The sequence below is a fragment of the Pipistrellus kuhlii genome, unplaced genomic scaffold (genome assembly GCF_014108245.1).
Source record: "Pipistrellus kuhlii isolate mPipKuh1 unplaced genomic scaffold, mPipKuh1.p scaffold_m20_p_4, whole genome shotgun sequence".
In the NCBI taxonomy this organism is placed as follows: domain Eukaryota; kingdom Metazoa; phylum Chordata; class Mammalia; order Chiroptera; family Vespertilionidae; genus Pipistrellus; species Pipistrellus kuhlii.
In genome coordinates this window covers 8,441,158-8,457,922 of record NW_023425540.1, presented here as the reverse complement: position 1 = coordinate 8,457,922, position 16,765 = coordinate 8,441,158, and the positions used below count along the sequence as shown (strand labels likewise).

General features: G+C 43.5%; 1 protein-coding gene across 3 annotated transcripts in view; it reads right to left on the bottom strand.

Moving 5' to 3' along the window:
• NNT (nicotinamide nucleotide transhydrogenase) overlaps nucleotides 1-16,765 on the bottom strand; it is an 82,464-nt gene that overhangs the window by 59,766 nt on the left and 5,933 nt on the right. For all 3 annotated transcript variants that reach the window (XM_045571119.1, XM_036409750.2, XM_036409748.2), the window contains exons 2-7: nucleotides 16,540-16,744; nucleotides 13,154-13,383; nucleotides 9,407-9,624; nucleotides 5,000-5,087; nucleotides 2,466-2,554; nucleotides 855-1,042 (exon numbers count right to left, since the gene is read on the bottom strand). In XM_045571119.1, the coding sequence (XP_045427075.1) occupies nucleotides 855-1,042; nucleotides 2,466-2,554; nucleotides 5,000-5,087; nucleotides 9,407-9,624; nucleotides 13,154-13,383; nucleotides 16,540-16,690 (964 nt within the window). In that variant the 5' untranslated portion in view covers nucleotides 16,691-16,744. The remainder of the gene's footprint in view (nucleotides 1-854; nucleotides 1,043-2,465; nucleotides 2,555-4,999; nucleotides 5,088-9,406; nucleotides 9,625-13,153; nucleotides 13,384-16,539; nucleotides 16,745-16,765) is intronic.

Sequence of the window (16,765 nt, the reverse complement as noted above, 5' to 3'; positions counted from 1 at the left end):
TTCGATCCCCAGTGAGGTCCTGCAGGAGGCAGCCAATGAATTATTCTCTCATCATTGATGTTTCTATGTATATAAAAGAAGACAAGAGCTAAGAATATAAAAGGTGGAGAGTTTCTTCACTCCCTTATCTTGCTAGATCAAGTGAGTGTTTATTGAGTAATAAGTGCTTATTAGTTTGACACCATCATCTGTTGAGTGAAAAATATTCTTTAGAAGAGGATGTAATTACTAGAAAGTAATTCCTGATATCCAAAGGGCACACAATTTGGTTACAAAGACCAAACATGTCAAAGGACGTAATTAAACGTGACAAAGTGCCATATCCTTTAGTAAAAATGTATGTACTGGAAGTTACATAAATATACACACAGCCAAAGCTCCTCTGTCTTTCTCACATATGAAAAAATGATCATCAAAATACTAGAAATGGGCTCATCTCCAGTGGAACTTCCGATCTGTACTTCTTTCCCTCCCTATTTTTCAGTTCCGTTTGAATTTCCTATAATAAAAAGGTAGCATCTTAACAAAAAGGACAGAAATAAATTAAAAACCAATTTACCATGGGTATAAACAGAGGAAATTATGTACAAATACAACCTTGTAATAGACTGTGATCTATGAACACAGATAAAAATACACAGGGGGGAAAAAAGACTGGAAGCAAATAAACCAAATTACTAATGACTGCTGCTCTCTAGGACTATGGCGGTTTTGTCTTTCCTGCCTCTCCTGTGCTTTCTTACTTTCTACAAAGCCAGTCGACCTTCCCTTGAAGAAAGGCACTCGTGCAGCAATGGCTGACCCTGGTCCGAAGATGTCCTAGCACAGTGCTGCGGGGCCGGGGCTGCGCACACCTGGAATGAGGGCGGTGCTGATGAGGATGTCCACCTCCTTGCACTGCTGAGCGAACAGCTTCATCTCGGCCTCGATGAACTCCTTGGACATCTCCTTCGCGTACCCGCCTTGGCCCTCGCCAGACTCCTTCAAGTCCACCTCCAAGGGCTCGGCACCGAGAGACTTGAACTGCTCCAAGGCCGCGGCCCTGGCGACCGTGGAGGGAAAGCAGCGGTTATTTTCGGCCCTTAATGCGGAACCAAGGTCATCATTCACGCAGGCATTTGTTAAAAGAAAAACTGTATATTCAAAAGTGGAGACTTCCTTTTGATGTCTCTGATTGGACTGTTTCAATGTTTTTCTAAAGGGAGTTAATGCTTTCATGATAAGAATTTTTTTGAGAGAGGAAAAAAAAACTACAGAGAATCCCAAGTTCTTAGTCAACTTACAAAAGGAATGTCACTATTGCCATCTCTAGGAATCGATTGTCTCAGGGGCTCCATTATCAATGATGATGGGAGTTCTGACCTACATTAAGATTTGTCTTCATTCAAATCAGTCAAGTGGAGGTTTTCATCTGTAAATGTTCTGACTGAGAGGGACTTTTCCCATATAAATGACTTTTACTTAGGCATGTTTTACTGGAGTGATCTTTGCCCATAGTCCTCATTAAATTGTGTTTGAAAAAAGCAACCTGTGAATGGTATAAATGGCAAATATAAAAAGCCAACACATTCGAATTATGTAAAAATATATTCTGTTATTAAAAAAAACAAATGCTGGCCAAGCATTGCACTGGTTGGAAACCCAGAGCCAACAGAGGTCTGAGCTCTGTGATAAACAGTGTTTAACATAATGACACCTATCCCTGGTGAGTCCCAAACTTCCCTGGTGACAACAATCACCACAGCTGCCTGCTAACAGTTCACATTCCCATTAAATGACAATCTCAGCCCAGGCAGGGCAGCTCAGCTGGTTAGAGCCTCATCTCAATACACCAAGATTGCAAGTTCAATCCTTGGTCAGGGCACATACAAGAATCAACCAATGGATGCATAAATAAGTGGAAGAATACATCAATGATTTCCTCTCTCTCAGATCAATAAGTTAAAAAAAAAAAAAAATTTTACAGCCAAAGCCGGTTTGGCTCAGTGGTAGAGCGTCAGTCTGCGGACTGAAAGGCGCCAGGTTCGATCCCGGTCAAGGGCAGGTACATTGGTTGCGGGCACACCCCCAGTGGGGGGTGTGCAAGAGGCAGCTGGTCGATGTTTCTCTCTCATCGACGTTTCTAGCTCTCTATCTCTCTCCCTTCCTCTCTGTAAAAAAATCAATAAAATATTTTTTTTTAATTTACAAACCTGAGTATGGTGTTAGTTTTCATAAAATAAAGTATTTTGTTTTATTTTGTTTTTTTAAGTTATTTCTGCTACACCAAGTCTCAGTCCTTACATTTTTTTCCACTAAGTAATACTTTTCCACTTTGAGCTCACTTTGAAAAAACTAGAACTATTTAAAGAGCTTATAGAACAGCTTTCAACATGCTACTTAAATTCACAAACTCTACGGACAGCACAACATCCACCTGAAACAAGGGCTGTGACCTGGACAGCTCTCACCAGGGGGGCACTCACCTCGTGTCGAACCCTCGAACAATGGCCCCCATGGACTTGGCTGCGCCTGCAGAGGCAAGCCCAGCAACGCCACCACCAACTATCAGAATCTAGGAAAGAGGACAGAACCGGTGTGTTTTCAGTGAAGTTCATTGTCAACGGATTCTGAAAAAAAATCACCTGCTGGTAACTTCAGTGTCTGGTACACAGTTAGCGCTCAATCATAAGCCAGGCAGTGCTGGTGGCGACCATTAGCCCTCACTCAACTTCCCTTCCTCCCTCCTTCCTTCCCTCCCTCCCTTCCTTCCTTCTTTTCTTCCTTCCGTCTTTCTTTCCTTCCTTCTTTCCATAGCAACAAGGAGTTACGTTCCATTGACTGATGATAGACATTCCATTCTAATGACAGACAACTCTTTAACTGAAGGCCACCGCTTTTTACTTATTTTTTCCTTTTGACTGAATTTATTGGGGTGACGTAGATTAACATTATACAGGTCTCAGGTGCACAATTAATTCTATAAGACATCATCTGTACACCGTATTCTATAAGACATCATCTATAAGACATCGTCTGTACACAGTGCGTTCACTGCCCCAAGTCAAGTCTCCTCCCATCACCATCAATGCCCCTTCTATCCTCTTCCTCCTTCCCCCAAAGCCACTGCCGTAAAATTTATCAAAGGAACAGTGCTGGCACAGGCCAACGACCTTCACTGAAAATAGCCTGACAATCAGCAGCTCAGTGTCAAAGCTCAGCCAGCAGACCCACAGTATGTGTGCAAAAGGTTAACGGTTCTTCACACTGTGCCCGCGCTTCCACCCACAGTCCCAGTGTAGCAGCATTCTAGCTACCCCACCCTTCTCCAATGCTCAGGTCTGACTCTGCTCATCAAGTATCACAATAAGTTGCAAAGATGGGTACAACTTCTGTGAGCCAGCTCACTCCAACCCCGATTTGAGCTCAGCTGCTTCTGAAAGGAAGAGCAGGTGATCAAGCACCTAATTTTGAACCAATTTGAATGGATTGTAGCTGAAACATAAAGCAATGTAATTTACCTCCCTAACCCTGGGAGGACCCGAGCCAAGGAAACCAAAGAATTCCTCAGAAACAAGAGTCTCCCCTGCTTCCTAAGAAACAAAATAAGGAAAATGTCTGTGGTGTGAAAAGTCCTATTATGCTTCCCAGTCAATGGAATGTAACTCCTTGTTGCTAGGAAAGGAAAGAAGAAGGGAGGGAGGAAAGAAGGAAGGGAAAGAGGGAGGGAAGGAGGGAGGGAGGGAGAAGCCACACACAGAAACAGAAACTAAAGTTTATAAGTTCCTACCCACCCATCATGCCCACTCTTCCTTCTCCCTCTTTAAGACTATACTAGTCAACTGTGCTCCAGTTGGGGGGGGGGGGGGGGCGCGAGAGGGGGACTCTACAGAAAAGGTGACAGAGGGGGACGGGAGGGAACAAACAGGCTCTGGGCTCCAAGGACACACCACACACACACACACACACACACACACACACACACACACTGCTACTACAATGACATGAAATAAAATCAGTGAAAATCACAGGAGGAGGCCAAGTCAGCTCAATCGGAAATAACAAAAGACTCGAATTTAAAAGAGGAATGGCACTAGAATAAAGCGATGCAATCTTAAGAGAAGGAATGCATTCTTTCTCTCCGCCTGAACACTTGTCATTCTCTCCTCCCGCCTGTTTAAAGCGATTAACTAGATTTCTCAAAGCTGATATTGGGGGGTTTGTTGTGTTTTTTTGTTTTGTTTTGTGGTGTGGTTTTGTGTGTCTGTCTGTGTGTGTGTGTGTGTGTGTGTTCATTTTTCTAGGTGTTTTACTTTGTGTGAGAACTTTGGGTTTATAATGACAAAGTACTTTAAAAGCAGGAAGCACCTTACAGACAGGTACACTACAGGTGGCTGACAACAGGTCAAGTCCTGTTTCCTGTACCTTGCTGACCCGCTTATACTGTCAGGTAGCGTATGCAGTGTTCAGGGGTCACACGGAACCCACTCTTTCACCTAGCCATGCCCACCTCTCACCCCTCTCCTCTGCTCTCGATGAAAGAAATTGTACCCGTGCCCTGCCAAATATCCCGGCTATACCTCCTCCCATTTCCAGTCCTCAGGACCCAACATTCAACAAAAAGTGAGGAAACCAAGGCAATGTCTTCAATGAACCAAATCTCGCGATCATTGGGAAATTGAGAATTTTCGGGAGAGGGGGGGAAAAAGAATTGGCTGAATGGTATCCTGAAACTGTTTTTGAAAGTAGTAATAAATAGACTCCACAAAATCCCTTTTAGAATGCAAGTTAGTGCACCAAAAGCAGAGAGAAGACTCACGAGAATATCTGGAAACATCAACATGCTTTTTCTCCAGCAATCTTAAGCACTTGGCAGCTTCGCCATCCATCTGCACATGCCACAAGTCAGCCGTGAGAAGTTAACACGCAACAAACATGGGGAAATGGCTGTCTGTCTAATACACATACCCCCACCTTTAACTAACTCATATGATGAAGAAACAGCAAACGTTTTCTCTACCTTAGCTGGAGGGACCTTCCCGGCAGCCGTGATCTGACCAGTAAAAAACCGTCCAAAGTGATTTGCTGCTAGGACCACGGCCTTGTAACTTAAAAAGAGAAACAAATGCATGAGTAAGTCCATAAGATGAGCAATTCCATCCAATGAAAGGCGTGAGGCTCATATAGCTTCGTCAGTCACCAATTCCATGCTAATCATCAGAGGATAGAGAACATTTTATATGGCACCTGCTATGTGTCAAAAACAGTTCCAAGTATATACACATATATACGTACACCTTTGACATTCATGACGTCGTATGGATAGGTACGATTATTCTCTTCACTGCACAGGTGAATAGACTGACACTCAGAGATGAAGAGACTGGCCCAAGCCCCCAGCCAGTTTGACTCAGTAGATAGAGCATTGGCCTGCGGACTGAAGGGTCCCAGGTTTAATTTGGTCAAGGGCACATACATGCCTGGGTTTCAGGCACAGTCCCCAGTGGGGGCATGCAGGAGGCAGCTGATTAATGATTCTCTCATCATGGACATCTGTATCTCTCTCCCTCTCCCTTCCTCTCTGAAATAAATCAAAATACTTTTTAAAAAGAGAGAGAGACTTGCCCAAGGTCCCTCAGCTAGTAACCGGCAGGGCCAGAAGTATGACCCAGCGACCTGCCCAGGAGGCATATGCGAATCCAGTTTGCTCCCAGGCCTCTCTCACAGACACTGCAGAAAGCCTGTTGTGATAAATGAGACATGAAAGAAAGACAAGAAGCCGCTCCCAATGGTTTTCTTTGTGTGCTGAGATGACAGGTATTTCAAACTTTTTGTTTTACTTTATTAGATTGTCCACAGTTTCTTTGGTGGACTACATAGCAGGTATAAGAACAGAGGGAAAACTTTAAAATTAAAACATTAGATTAGCAATGTGCTTGTACATAATAAAATTCCAATTCCAGCCTCAGGACAACAACAACAACAAAAACACACTTCCGCCGATCTCCCGGGTTGAAAGCGTGGGATTTTGCGACAGTGACCTCAGCTCAAGTCCGGTTCTACCGCCGACGTGCTCTGTGACCTTGGGCAACCTTCTTGAATTCACTAATCCTTGGTTTCCCCATGTATAAAGTGGGGACAAAAATAAAACAAAATAAAAAACAGCATCTCTTAGTGTTATCATGAAGACTAAATGAGATAATGCAGGCCAAGCACTTACCTGCAGCCTATCACAGTAAATGCTTGCTAACTACAAGTGTTTTTAGCTAAAGAAATACTCTGTGCAACAAGAACTAGTATATTATACCATCTTTTATTTAATAGGATATTTTTATCACATAACATTAATTTAATTTTCATACCATTTTACAGTTTTGCACATTCTCACTCGGTAATAAAACACTCTATCTTACTCCTGTACAACTATGTAATGATAAACTCCACCCCCTAGCTGACAACAAAAGCTTTCCTTAATAATATCTTTATAAAATACTTGACATAATAATTGGTACAAAAGCATGCACTATTTTAAGTTAAATTACATTAAAAGAGGGAAATAATATTTTAGAGATTACAGGATGTCTTCATCTATTTCTGGGTCCAATGATAGAAATTTCCAAAGAGCAAACGTGATAGCGATTCAAAGGCCACTGCAAGAATTTGATTTTGGAATTAATATTTTAAAAGATTCAGTTGCTATACTGGAAAAAATAACAAAAATAAAGCTGATTACACAGGAAATGTACAAGAAAGTGTTAATGGTAGAAAAAAATGTTAAAAGTGGGTGAGCCTGTTTTTGATGAGAATAATAAAACTCAGAATGAACATCAGTGAACTGAAAGAAACGTGTCTTCAATGTAAAGTAGCCATGTGGGGTGTGTGTGTGTGTGTGTGTGTGTGTGTGTGTACTATATGTGATTTAGACAGAAAATGACTTATCACATGTTGTATAAGTATACTAGATGATTCATCTCAAACTATACCCTTCGCATATATCAACTCAGGACATAAGTAGTTTTTCTTTAAATCCTGTTCCAGGGGTCCCCATAGGTTTACATTGCAGCCAGCTCTGGGCCACAGTGAGTGGGATGGAGAACAGACGTGTTCTGGACCCCCATCATCCCTCAGTTCATCTCAGGCCACTCTGCTCTTAGTGGAATTGCTTCTGTTGACTCATAATATTTCATTTGCTCAAAAGATTCTGCAGCTAAAGTCCACTGATCTAAAGCTACCGGTTTTGATAAAGACCTTTCTCAAATGTACATTTCACATGACAAAGTCAACTGCACCCTTAAAAGTTTACATTGTAGCCTGGTTAGTGTGGCTCAGTGGTTGAGGTCAATCCAGAAACCAAGAGGTCATCAGTTCGATTCCCAGTCAGGGTACATGCCGAGGTTATGGGCTTGATCCCCAGTAGGGGGCGTGCAGGAGGCAGCCGATTGATGACGTCCCTCTCTCATTGATGTTTCTATCTCACTATGCCTCTCCCTTCCTCTCTCTTTTTTCCCTTCCTCTCTCTCTCTCTAAAAAAAAAGCCAATAAAAACATATTTTTAAAAAGTTTACATTGCACATTTTCTAAAAAAGTTTAAGTCCCTCATTGCATAACATAATTCTTCGACAAACTAAATAAATATAACAAAAATGTATTGTGCTCCTTGGTATATCATTTATATCACACACAAAAATGTCTTTAAACCAACCACTTGTCATATTACACGAAGGACAACAAAACGTGTTTTCACCTTGTCATTTTTGTTTATTGTGTCTTATTTACATCCACAGTGCATGGCTGGCACTCAAAGCAGAATCTGTGGCATATCTGCTACGCTACACCTAAGATGTAAAACCTAAGAAGGCTTTCAGCTCATCGGTCAGAATTTATTCAGGTTATTCTTTATTTTATTTTTTTAAGCACTGTTTGTTTGTTTTTTAAACATTTTCACTTGTGGGTGCCTCATTCATACTAGCAAATTGTCACTACTAATAGTTTTCATGCTTAAAATCTATCTAATTGAGCTCGTTTCTTAGCTGAGCTGATTTCATAAGCAGCATCTGATTTCCAGACTTTTCACCCTCTCCAGCCAAGTGAGCAACACAACGCCCTCGGGGAGCTATTCCTGTCCCTCCCCGGGGGCAGGCGGACTGCACAGCCAGCCAGTCCTCTGGGCAGAGAGGCCCTGCGATCCTCGCACAGCACTGCGGGCAGCAGGCACGCGCACCGGCGCTCCGGCAGGCAAGTTCACTGCCCTCTTGGCCTCAGAGGTTAGAGGACACAGCTAGCCTTCAGTTAGCAACACAGGTTTTGACACCAGATGTCTGCAAGTGCAGACATTTTTCCTATTCATTAAATATTTCATGAATTTATGGAAGTAAAAGCTAATTAAAATGGTGAATCTGCTCATGTGATTCTGCTATACTAGATTGAAGCATGAAAACTGTCACTATCCAACCATTTTTTACTATAAAACAGCAATTGATGTTAACTAAGCTGATTGTGGTAATCATTTCACAGTATATATATATATATATATATATGTATCAAGTCATTATGTTTATACCTTAAACTTACGCAATGTTATGTGACAATTACAGCTCAGTAAAGCTGGGGGGGAAAAACAGTAATTTCAACCTAACATATGCATGTATACACACATATATGAAATACAGTAAATTCTTCATACAAATAATCTGACAGTCATTTCCTTTGCTGCAAGAAAATACTACTTGGCCCTAGCCGGTTTGGCTCAGGATAGAGTGTCAGCCTGCGGACTCAAGGGTCCCAGGTTCGATTCTGGTCAGGGGCATGTCCCTTGGCTGTGGGCACATCCCCAACAGGGGATGTGCAGAAGGCAGCTGATTGATGTTTCTCTCTCATCGATGTTTCTAACTATCTCTCCCTCTCCTTTCCTCTCTGTAACAAAATCAATAAAACATATTTTTTTAAAGAAGAAAATACTACTTGCCTCCTACCCAGGAAGATGACAAAGGAGAGTACAACAGAGTACAGTGTGAAGAACCATTTCCTACCTGATGACAGGGAAACAATAAAAAGAGTCCTGCCCAGCCAGCATGGCTCAGCAGTTGAACATCAATTTATGAACCAGGAGGTCCCGGTTTGACTCCCAGTCAGGGCACGTGCCCAGATTACGGGCTCCATCCCCAGTGTGGGGCGTGCAGGAGGCAGCCCATCGATAATCTTCTCTCATCCTTGACGTTTCTCTTTCTCTCCCCCTCTCCCTCCCTCTCTGAAATCAATTAAAGATATATACTGATTTCAAAAGTCTTAAAAAGAACTGCAGTACACTCTCAAAGGCTGCACTCTCCACCAATCCCGAGTACAATCCCCCCCGGAGAGAAGAGCTACAGTGAGCACCTTCTGTAACATCCACCATTCTGCTGTCCAAACGAAACAGGAGGGAACCTACCCAGCAATGTTGGCCATGGAGCTCAGCGCGTCATACCCCTGAGCAATCGTGACTCGTGGAACCTGGTCCATCGCCAGAACGGTCGTTTTCCTTTTGGAAAGTTTATCTAGCAAGTCTGGGTTCTGGGCTGGATAAATGAAGCTAATCAGTGTTCCCGAAGACTTTAAAAGGTCGGCTTCGTGGATATCTAACGTTGGATTAAGCATGGGGGCCCGCACCTGAGAAAAGAGCCAAATCACCGATTACAAAGGCAAATACCTTTATCAGACTTTGAAGTAAAGAAGACGATTTAAATAGCGTGCCAGGAATACTCCAGGAGTGATCTTTCAGCAATAAATGTCTGGCTGCATTCCTGTGCTAGGTAAGGCACACGGGGACCTGTGACATCTACCCTGGACTGAGGAAAGAGCACATGCAACTAAAAATAGTGCCTCGGCAGGTTTGACAATGAGCTATGGAGCAGTGGCAAACTATGCAGGTCACTCTGACACAATTAAGACACATTGGCCGACACCGGTTTGGCTCAGTGGGTAGAGCGTCAGTCTGCGGACTGAAGGGTCCCAGGTTCGATTCCGGTCAAGGGCATGTACCTTGGCTGCAGGCACATCCCCGGTAGGTAGTATGCATGAGGGAGCTGATCAATGTTTCTCCCTCATTGATGTTTCTAGCTCTCTATCCCTCTCACTTCCTCTCTGTAAAAACATATATATATATGTGTGTGTGTGTGTGTGTGTGTGTGTATATATATATATATATTTTTTTTTTTTTAAGAGACATTGGAATAAACAGGAAGTTTTGGCTGTGTATTCAAAGATACAATTCTTGCAGATTTTGACAAACACAAACTTGTGGGATGTTGAGAAGTTAAGAACATTATAAACTAAAATCTCCTGGCTGTATGGATAAATTTATGTTGCCTTAAAATTGCAGGTGAAGCCAAAGCCGGTTTGGCTCAGTGGATAGAGCATCAGTCTGCAGACTGAAAGGTCCCAGGTTCGATTCCGGTCAAGGGCATGTATATTAGCTGTGGGCACATCCCCGGTGGGGGGTGTGCAGGAGGCAGCTGGTCGATGTTTCTCTCTCATCGATGTTTCTAGCTCTCTATCCCTCTCCCTTCCTCTCTGTAAAAAAAATCAATAAAATATATATATTAAAAAAATTTGCAGATGAATATTTATAGGTGAAAGCAAAGCGGTAGCCTTGCTGAACTGGGTTGAAGCAAAAAGCTACAGTAAAGTCTCTTCTGTTAAGAAGTACCAAATCCATCAATGAATGCACACACTCCACATGCCTGAAGGTTCCAAATGTCCACATTTTAAATTCCATTTTACAAGTGTTTTGAAATGTGTTTTATATCCAAGTTCAAAATCAATCTTCAATGAATGTTTAGCTCCCAGTCCACAGTAATGCTTTCAGGCAAGTAAGCATAGAGAAAACAGCGCTGGGAGTAAGTGTTAAAGGAAATACACCCACCAATACTGGGTCAATATTTTCATTTCACAGCATTTTGTCTCAGTTGACCTATGAGACCCCTTTGTCTGTTATTCCCATTTCGGTTGTTGATCTTGGATGCATATGATTTCAGGTTCTGGTCTTTAATTAAGACAATCTGACAAGGTCTCTCTCTCCTCAATGAGAATCTGTACTAATAAAAGGGTAACATGCTAATTAGACCAGATTGACCAGACATCTTCTGATGTCCGACTTCCTTCCAGACAAAGCCATGGGGGCCAAGGCAGAGGCAGTTAGGGGTGATCAGGCTGGCAAGGGAGCAAGCAGTTAGGGATGTGATCAGGCCAGAGAGGAAGAACAAGCAGTTAGGGGTGTGTTAAGGCTGGCAAGGAGGAACAAGCAGTTAGGGGCGAAATCAGGCTGGAAGGGGAGGGCAGTTGGGGTCAATCAGGTCGGTGGGGGAGGGCAGTTGGGGGCAATCAGGCCAGCAGGGGAGCAGTTAAGTGGTAATCAGGCCAGTTGGCAGAGACGGTTAGGGGCAATCAGTCAGGCAGGCAGGCAGATGAGTGGTTAGGAGCCAGTGGTCCCAGATTGTGAGAGGGATGTCCGACTTCCGGTTTAGGCCTGATCCCACAGAGATTCCAGATTGGAAAGGGTGTAGGTTGGGCTGAGGGACACCCCAACCCTACCCCCACCCCCAGTGCATGAATTATGTGCACCAGGCCTCTTGTCTATAATACAGATTTAATAAAAATTAGGGGACAATTTTACATTGATTCTACCGGCCCCTATCAAATGCTGGGCTGAGACTGTCGGCATTGGAGTGAAGCCAATGGAATGTTCCCTTGAATGTGCTTTCAGACCACTGGTTTCTCGGGACATTAGCAAGCTTGATGGAAAGAGAAGCCCTCGGATCAAGCCGTTTATTAGTGCAAGGATAGTGTTTCCATATCACAGAATCCCCAGTGCCTTCAGCATGCTCACACATTGCAAATCCCTACAAGGAAAACAGAGCATTACCACAACGCATGTGCGTCACACAGAGGCTTTTGTGTGAGACATCGCAAAACGTTACCATCCCCAACATCCACATCAGAATGGGTTACCGTGAGTTTTCTATCTTTCCTAAGCTTCTTTACTCTACCAAGTTATATCACCAAGTATCTGCACACCTACAGAAGCTTTAGCTAAATTACAGTTTATCTCCATGTCATGCATTTTACTTCTCATTTTCTATAGAAAACAAAAGTTTTTGTGTCTTCTGCAAGAACCACTACTTAAGACCCTATCAAGAGAGTGAAGTTTTTGTTAAAAAAAAAAAAAAAAAAAAGTGTGTGTGTGTGTATTCCTGAGAAATTAACAACAACAACAAAACAAAAAAAATCTGGCCAAGACCTGTTTGGCTCAATGGACAGAGCATCGGCTTGGGGACTGAAAGGTCCCGGGTTCGATTCTGGTCAAGGGCATGTACCTTGGTTACGGGCATATCCCCAGTAGGGGGTGTGCAAGAGGCAGCTGATTGATGACTCTCTCTCATCGATGTTTCTAACTCTCTCTCCCTTCCTCTCTGTACAAAATCAATAAAATATTTAAAAAAAAAAAAAAAATCTGATCTTGAAAGTGAGGAGCTTATTTAACCTGATAATCATGCTCATAGAATCCATACTTCCCTGCCTGCCTTGGTTGCAGGCTTAGGAATTTAAATTAATGTTCAACTCTAATAATTATCCCTGCTACACTCATAACACAGCCTCTCTGCCTTTCCGTATATGAGATTTACTGCTCAAGTTCAATCAATTTCTACTACATCTGAGAGCTTTTTTAATAAAGTAGACGGGCTCCTCGTCACTCGGCCCGCTGCTGCTTTCTCCAGGACAATCCTGCCCTTCCTAAAAATAGCACTGACGTCAGCTAAAACCTGGCTCCTTCCCAAGATCGCTGCACAGTCAGTCCCAGGAGGAGCTCCACGACTTCCTTCTCCTTCAGCAGCTGTGGGGTGCTCACCTGTGCACATTTGGGACACGTATGACCCCTGGGGTGCAAACGTCCCTCACCAGTTAAAAGGGGACTTCCACACAGCCAGTGTACAACGGAGGATCGTTTTTTTCTCTTTTCATGGTTAAATACAGAGCACAGGCCTAAACATGAATATTCACAACATGCAATCATTTCTTGAGAAAAAGGCATCGTTTGAAATGTGAAAAGCTCTAACCATGGACAGAGACGGTTAATATTTCCATGCAAAGAGTCTGGAAAGTCCCCATGCCATAACAGGGGGGTGGGGGAGATAATTACTTTGACCACCAAATCCGAGGCCAGCACTTCCTTTGTCCCCTGGATCTGGGCACCTGCTGCTCGGTAGTGATCGTCTGAGAATTTGGACGCTTCGCCAGCACCCGATTCCACCACAACATTGAAGCCCTGCTTGACCAAGGCCTGGACGCCTGCAGGAGACAGTGCCACTCGCTTCTCATTTTGGAAAATTTCCTTGGGGATTCCAACAGTCAGCTGCTTATATGGAATTCCTAGACAAAGATAAAATAAATAAAAAATTAAAAAAGGAACATCTGGTAAGCAATGTTTCAATAACAGACTTCAGAAAATGGATATGGGCAAGGTGTTCAAAGTAGACTGTACCTACAAGTCACTGTTCAAAATGATGTTCCTGATTCAGAATCTTGACTCTTTGACCTTTTTGTTTGTTTGTTTGTTTTTTGATAGGTGAATTTTTATGCTCACTCTCCTGAAAACTCTATATATCTTATTTAACAAATGGCTCTCTTCAAGACACATGACTAGTTTAGACCACTCAACATGCTAACTCCACTCTTCAAATTAATTCTAATAAACAAAAATAAAATGATAGGCCCTAGCCAGATAGTGCAGTTGGTTAGAGCATCATCTCCATGTGCCAAGATTGTGGGTTTGATCCCTCCCTGACACATACAATCAATCAATCAAAGAAAGCATGAATGGGTGGAACAACAAATCAATGTTTCTCTCTCTGTCTCCTTTCCTCTCTCTATATATATATATATATGTCAATAAATAAGGTTTTCCAAAAAAAGAGAAATAGCCTGATTGGCATGGGTCACTGATTGAGCGTTGACACATATGCAATACTTTAATCAATAAAGGAAAAAAAATCCAAAAAAGAAAGAGAGGAAGGGAACTATAGATTAAAAGAGACCTAACAACAAGGAAGTGAAATACAACATATGGACCTTGTCTGGCTCATTATTTGAACAAAGCATCTGTAAAAAAAGAAAAAAAATTTTTAAAGTGAAAATTTTGAGAAAATATGGTGACTGGAATGACTTTTCATGCTTTTCAATGTGATAATAAAATTGTGCCCTTATTAAGGAAAAATAAAATCCTTGTATTTTATTTATATTTTTAATATATTTTATTGACTTTTTACAGAAAGGAAGGGAGAGGGATAGAGAGTTAGAAACATCAATGAGAGAGAAATATATCAATTAGCTGCCTCTTGCACACCCCCTACTGGAGATGTGCCCGCAACCAATGTACATGCCCTTGACAGGAATTGAACTGGGGACCTTTCAGTCGGCAGGCTGACATTCCATCCACTGAGCCAAACCGGTCAGGGCTGTATGTATGTATGTATGTATATATATATATATATATATATATATATATATATATATACACATACACACACACATATATACATACATATATAATAAAAGACACATATATATAATTTTTTAATTGATTTCAAAGAAGAAGGGAGAGGGAGAGAGATTGAAACATCAATGATGAGAGAATCACTGATCGGCTGCCTCCTGCATGCCCCTCACTGGGGATCAAGTCCGCAACCCGGGCATGTGCCTTTGACTAGAATTGAAACCGGGACCCTTCAGTCCACAGGCTGATGCTCTATCCACTGAGTCACACCGGCTAGGCCAAAATCCTTATCTTTTAAGATAAAAAGGAACTGCCCTAGGAAATAGTCCAGAGTCAGAAATAAAAAATAAACAAAGTCTTACATATCATGAATACAGAGCTGTGGGTGCCTGTGCGTTTACTCACAAGGACCACTGTCAGGCCCACAGGGCAGTTATTTCCTTTTACTTTACCCATGACTGTGTCACACCGAGTAACCTGGCTTTTAGGAGGTTATTTCCTTTACTTTACCCATGACTGTGTCACATCAGATAACCTGGCTTTTAGGAGGTTATTTTCTTTACTTTAGCCATGACTGTGTCACACCAGATAACCTGGCTTTCTAGGAAACAGCTTTAATATCTGAAGCCAAAGTGGAGGACTCCCAGGGGCGGGTACCCTGCCAACAGGAGTCGCCGTGGGAGAACACGGGAAGGCTGTGAAATCCACTCCAGCAGACGTGAGAATCCCCAAAGCCCCGGAGGTTAGGGGTCAACACGCCGCGTCAGTCCTACAGACTTAGCCTGAAGAGGGTGTCCTTCCACCTGGCAGAGACCTCTGGGTGCCCCCCGGATGCCCATCCTGGCCCTCCAGCTTAGAGACAGATGCCAGTTTTGGTTGAGAACGCTGCCATCTGGGATGCAAGACGAAGTGCCCACGTCTCCCTGGCAGTGCCTATGGCCACTGGTCTGTGATCTTGCCGGTGAGGAGCAGCCAGAGCTGGGAAGGCCTTTGGGGACGGTGCTTACAGGGACCTATCTGACTCCGTGAGGAAGGGCCCCCCCTTTTGACCTGTCATCCCCCTGGCCTGCCCCCCTGAACAGAAGGGGAGCTGTGGAGAGCACAAAAAGGCTTCCGCTCTTATCATGAATGAGCTAGAAAGCTAGAGGCAAATTTTGAGTAGAAGAGGGATGTGTTTTCATTTTTAAAAAAGAGTACGGCCGCTGTCAGATACGGGACAGACTGCAGGGGGACAGAGGCAGAAAGCACAGAGGTCATCTAGAAGACCGGTGACAGCTGATGGTGGCTTGGACCGGAATGGCAGCAGCGGTGGCGGGGAGGAGAGGACAGATTCTCCATACAAGGCAGGGCTGACCTGCACCTCGGCAGACTCCAACGTTTCTAACCGAGCAACTGAGCCAACGCTGCCGCTTGCTCAGCGGAGAAGCGCTGCTACAGATGAAGCAATGCGCTTAGTTCCTAAACAAGGCAGACAGATGTGCCTCATATGGCACAATTCTCCAATACTGACCAGGAGCCGAAATCAGTTTGGCTCAGTGGATAGAGCGTCGGTCTGAGGACTGAAAGGTCCCAGGTTCGATTCCGGTCAAGGGCATGTACCTTGGTTGTGGCCACATCCCCAGTGGGGGGGTGTACAGGAGGCAGCTGATCGATGATTCTCTCTCATCAATGTTTCCATCCCTCTCCCTTCCTCTCTGTGAAAAATCAATAAAATATATTAAAAAAAAAAAAAAAATACTGACCAGGACAGGGAAAGAGCTGTTAGGACAAGTGGTTACTGTGAACATTACCTCCCAGGGCTCAATTCCGCTGGTTTGCCCTTTTTCTTTCTCTATTTATTACCTTTTCTCCTCCGTTAGTACTGACAATCTGGAACTTCTCCTAAGAAAAAGGCTCATTAGCTCCCTTTATGCACATTGACGGTCCATAGCTGCAGGCTGGAAGCAGCATGCTCTGCCTTTCTCCACCCTCGGAGAGCTACCTGCTCCGGGAACCGGGAGGCTTGCTGCACACACGCCGAAGTGAGACTGTACCTGGTTTGGCAGGGGATTTACACCACAGCGCCTGATGCGTGTGGAAGGTTCGTAAAAACTCCTTCTTCCCGGGCACAGCCTTACAGGAGCCCAGACTGCTGAGGAGAGGGCACGAGCAGCCGGTCACCACTGTTCTCAGGAGGTTGGCCATGTTCTCAGCGGTCCCCAACTTGCCGAGTCCCCCAGCTTTCTTGAAGGTAAATCACTAAAAGAAAAGAGAATAAAA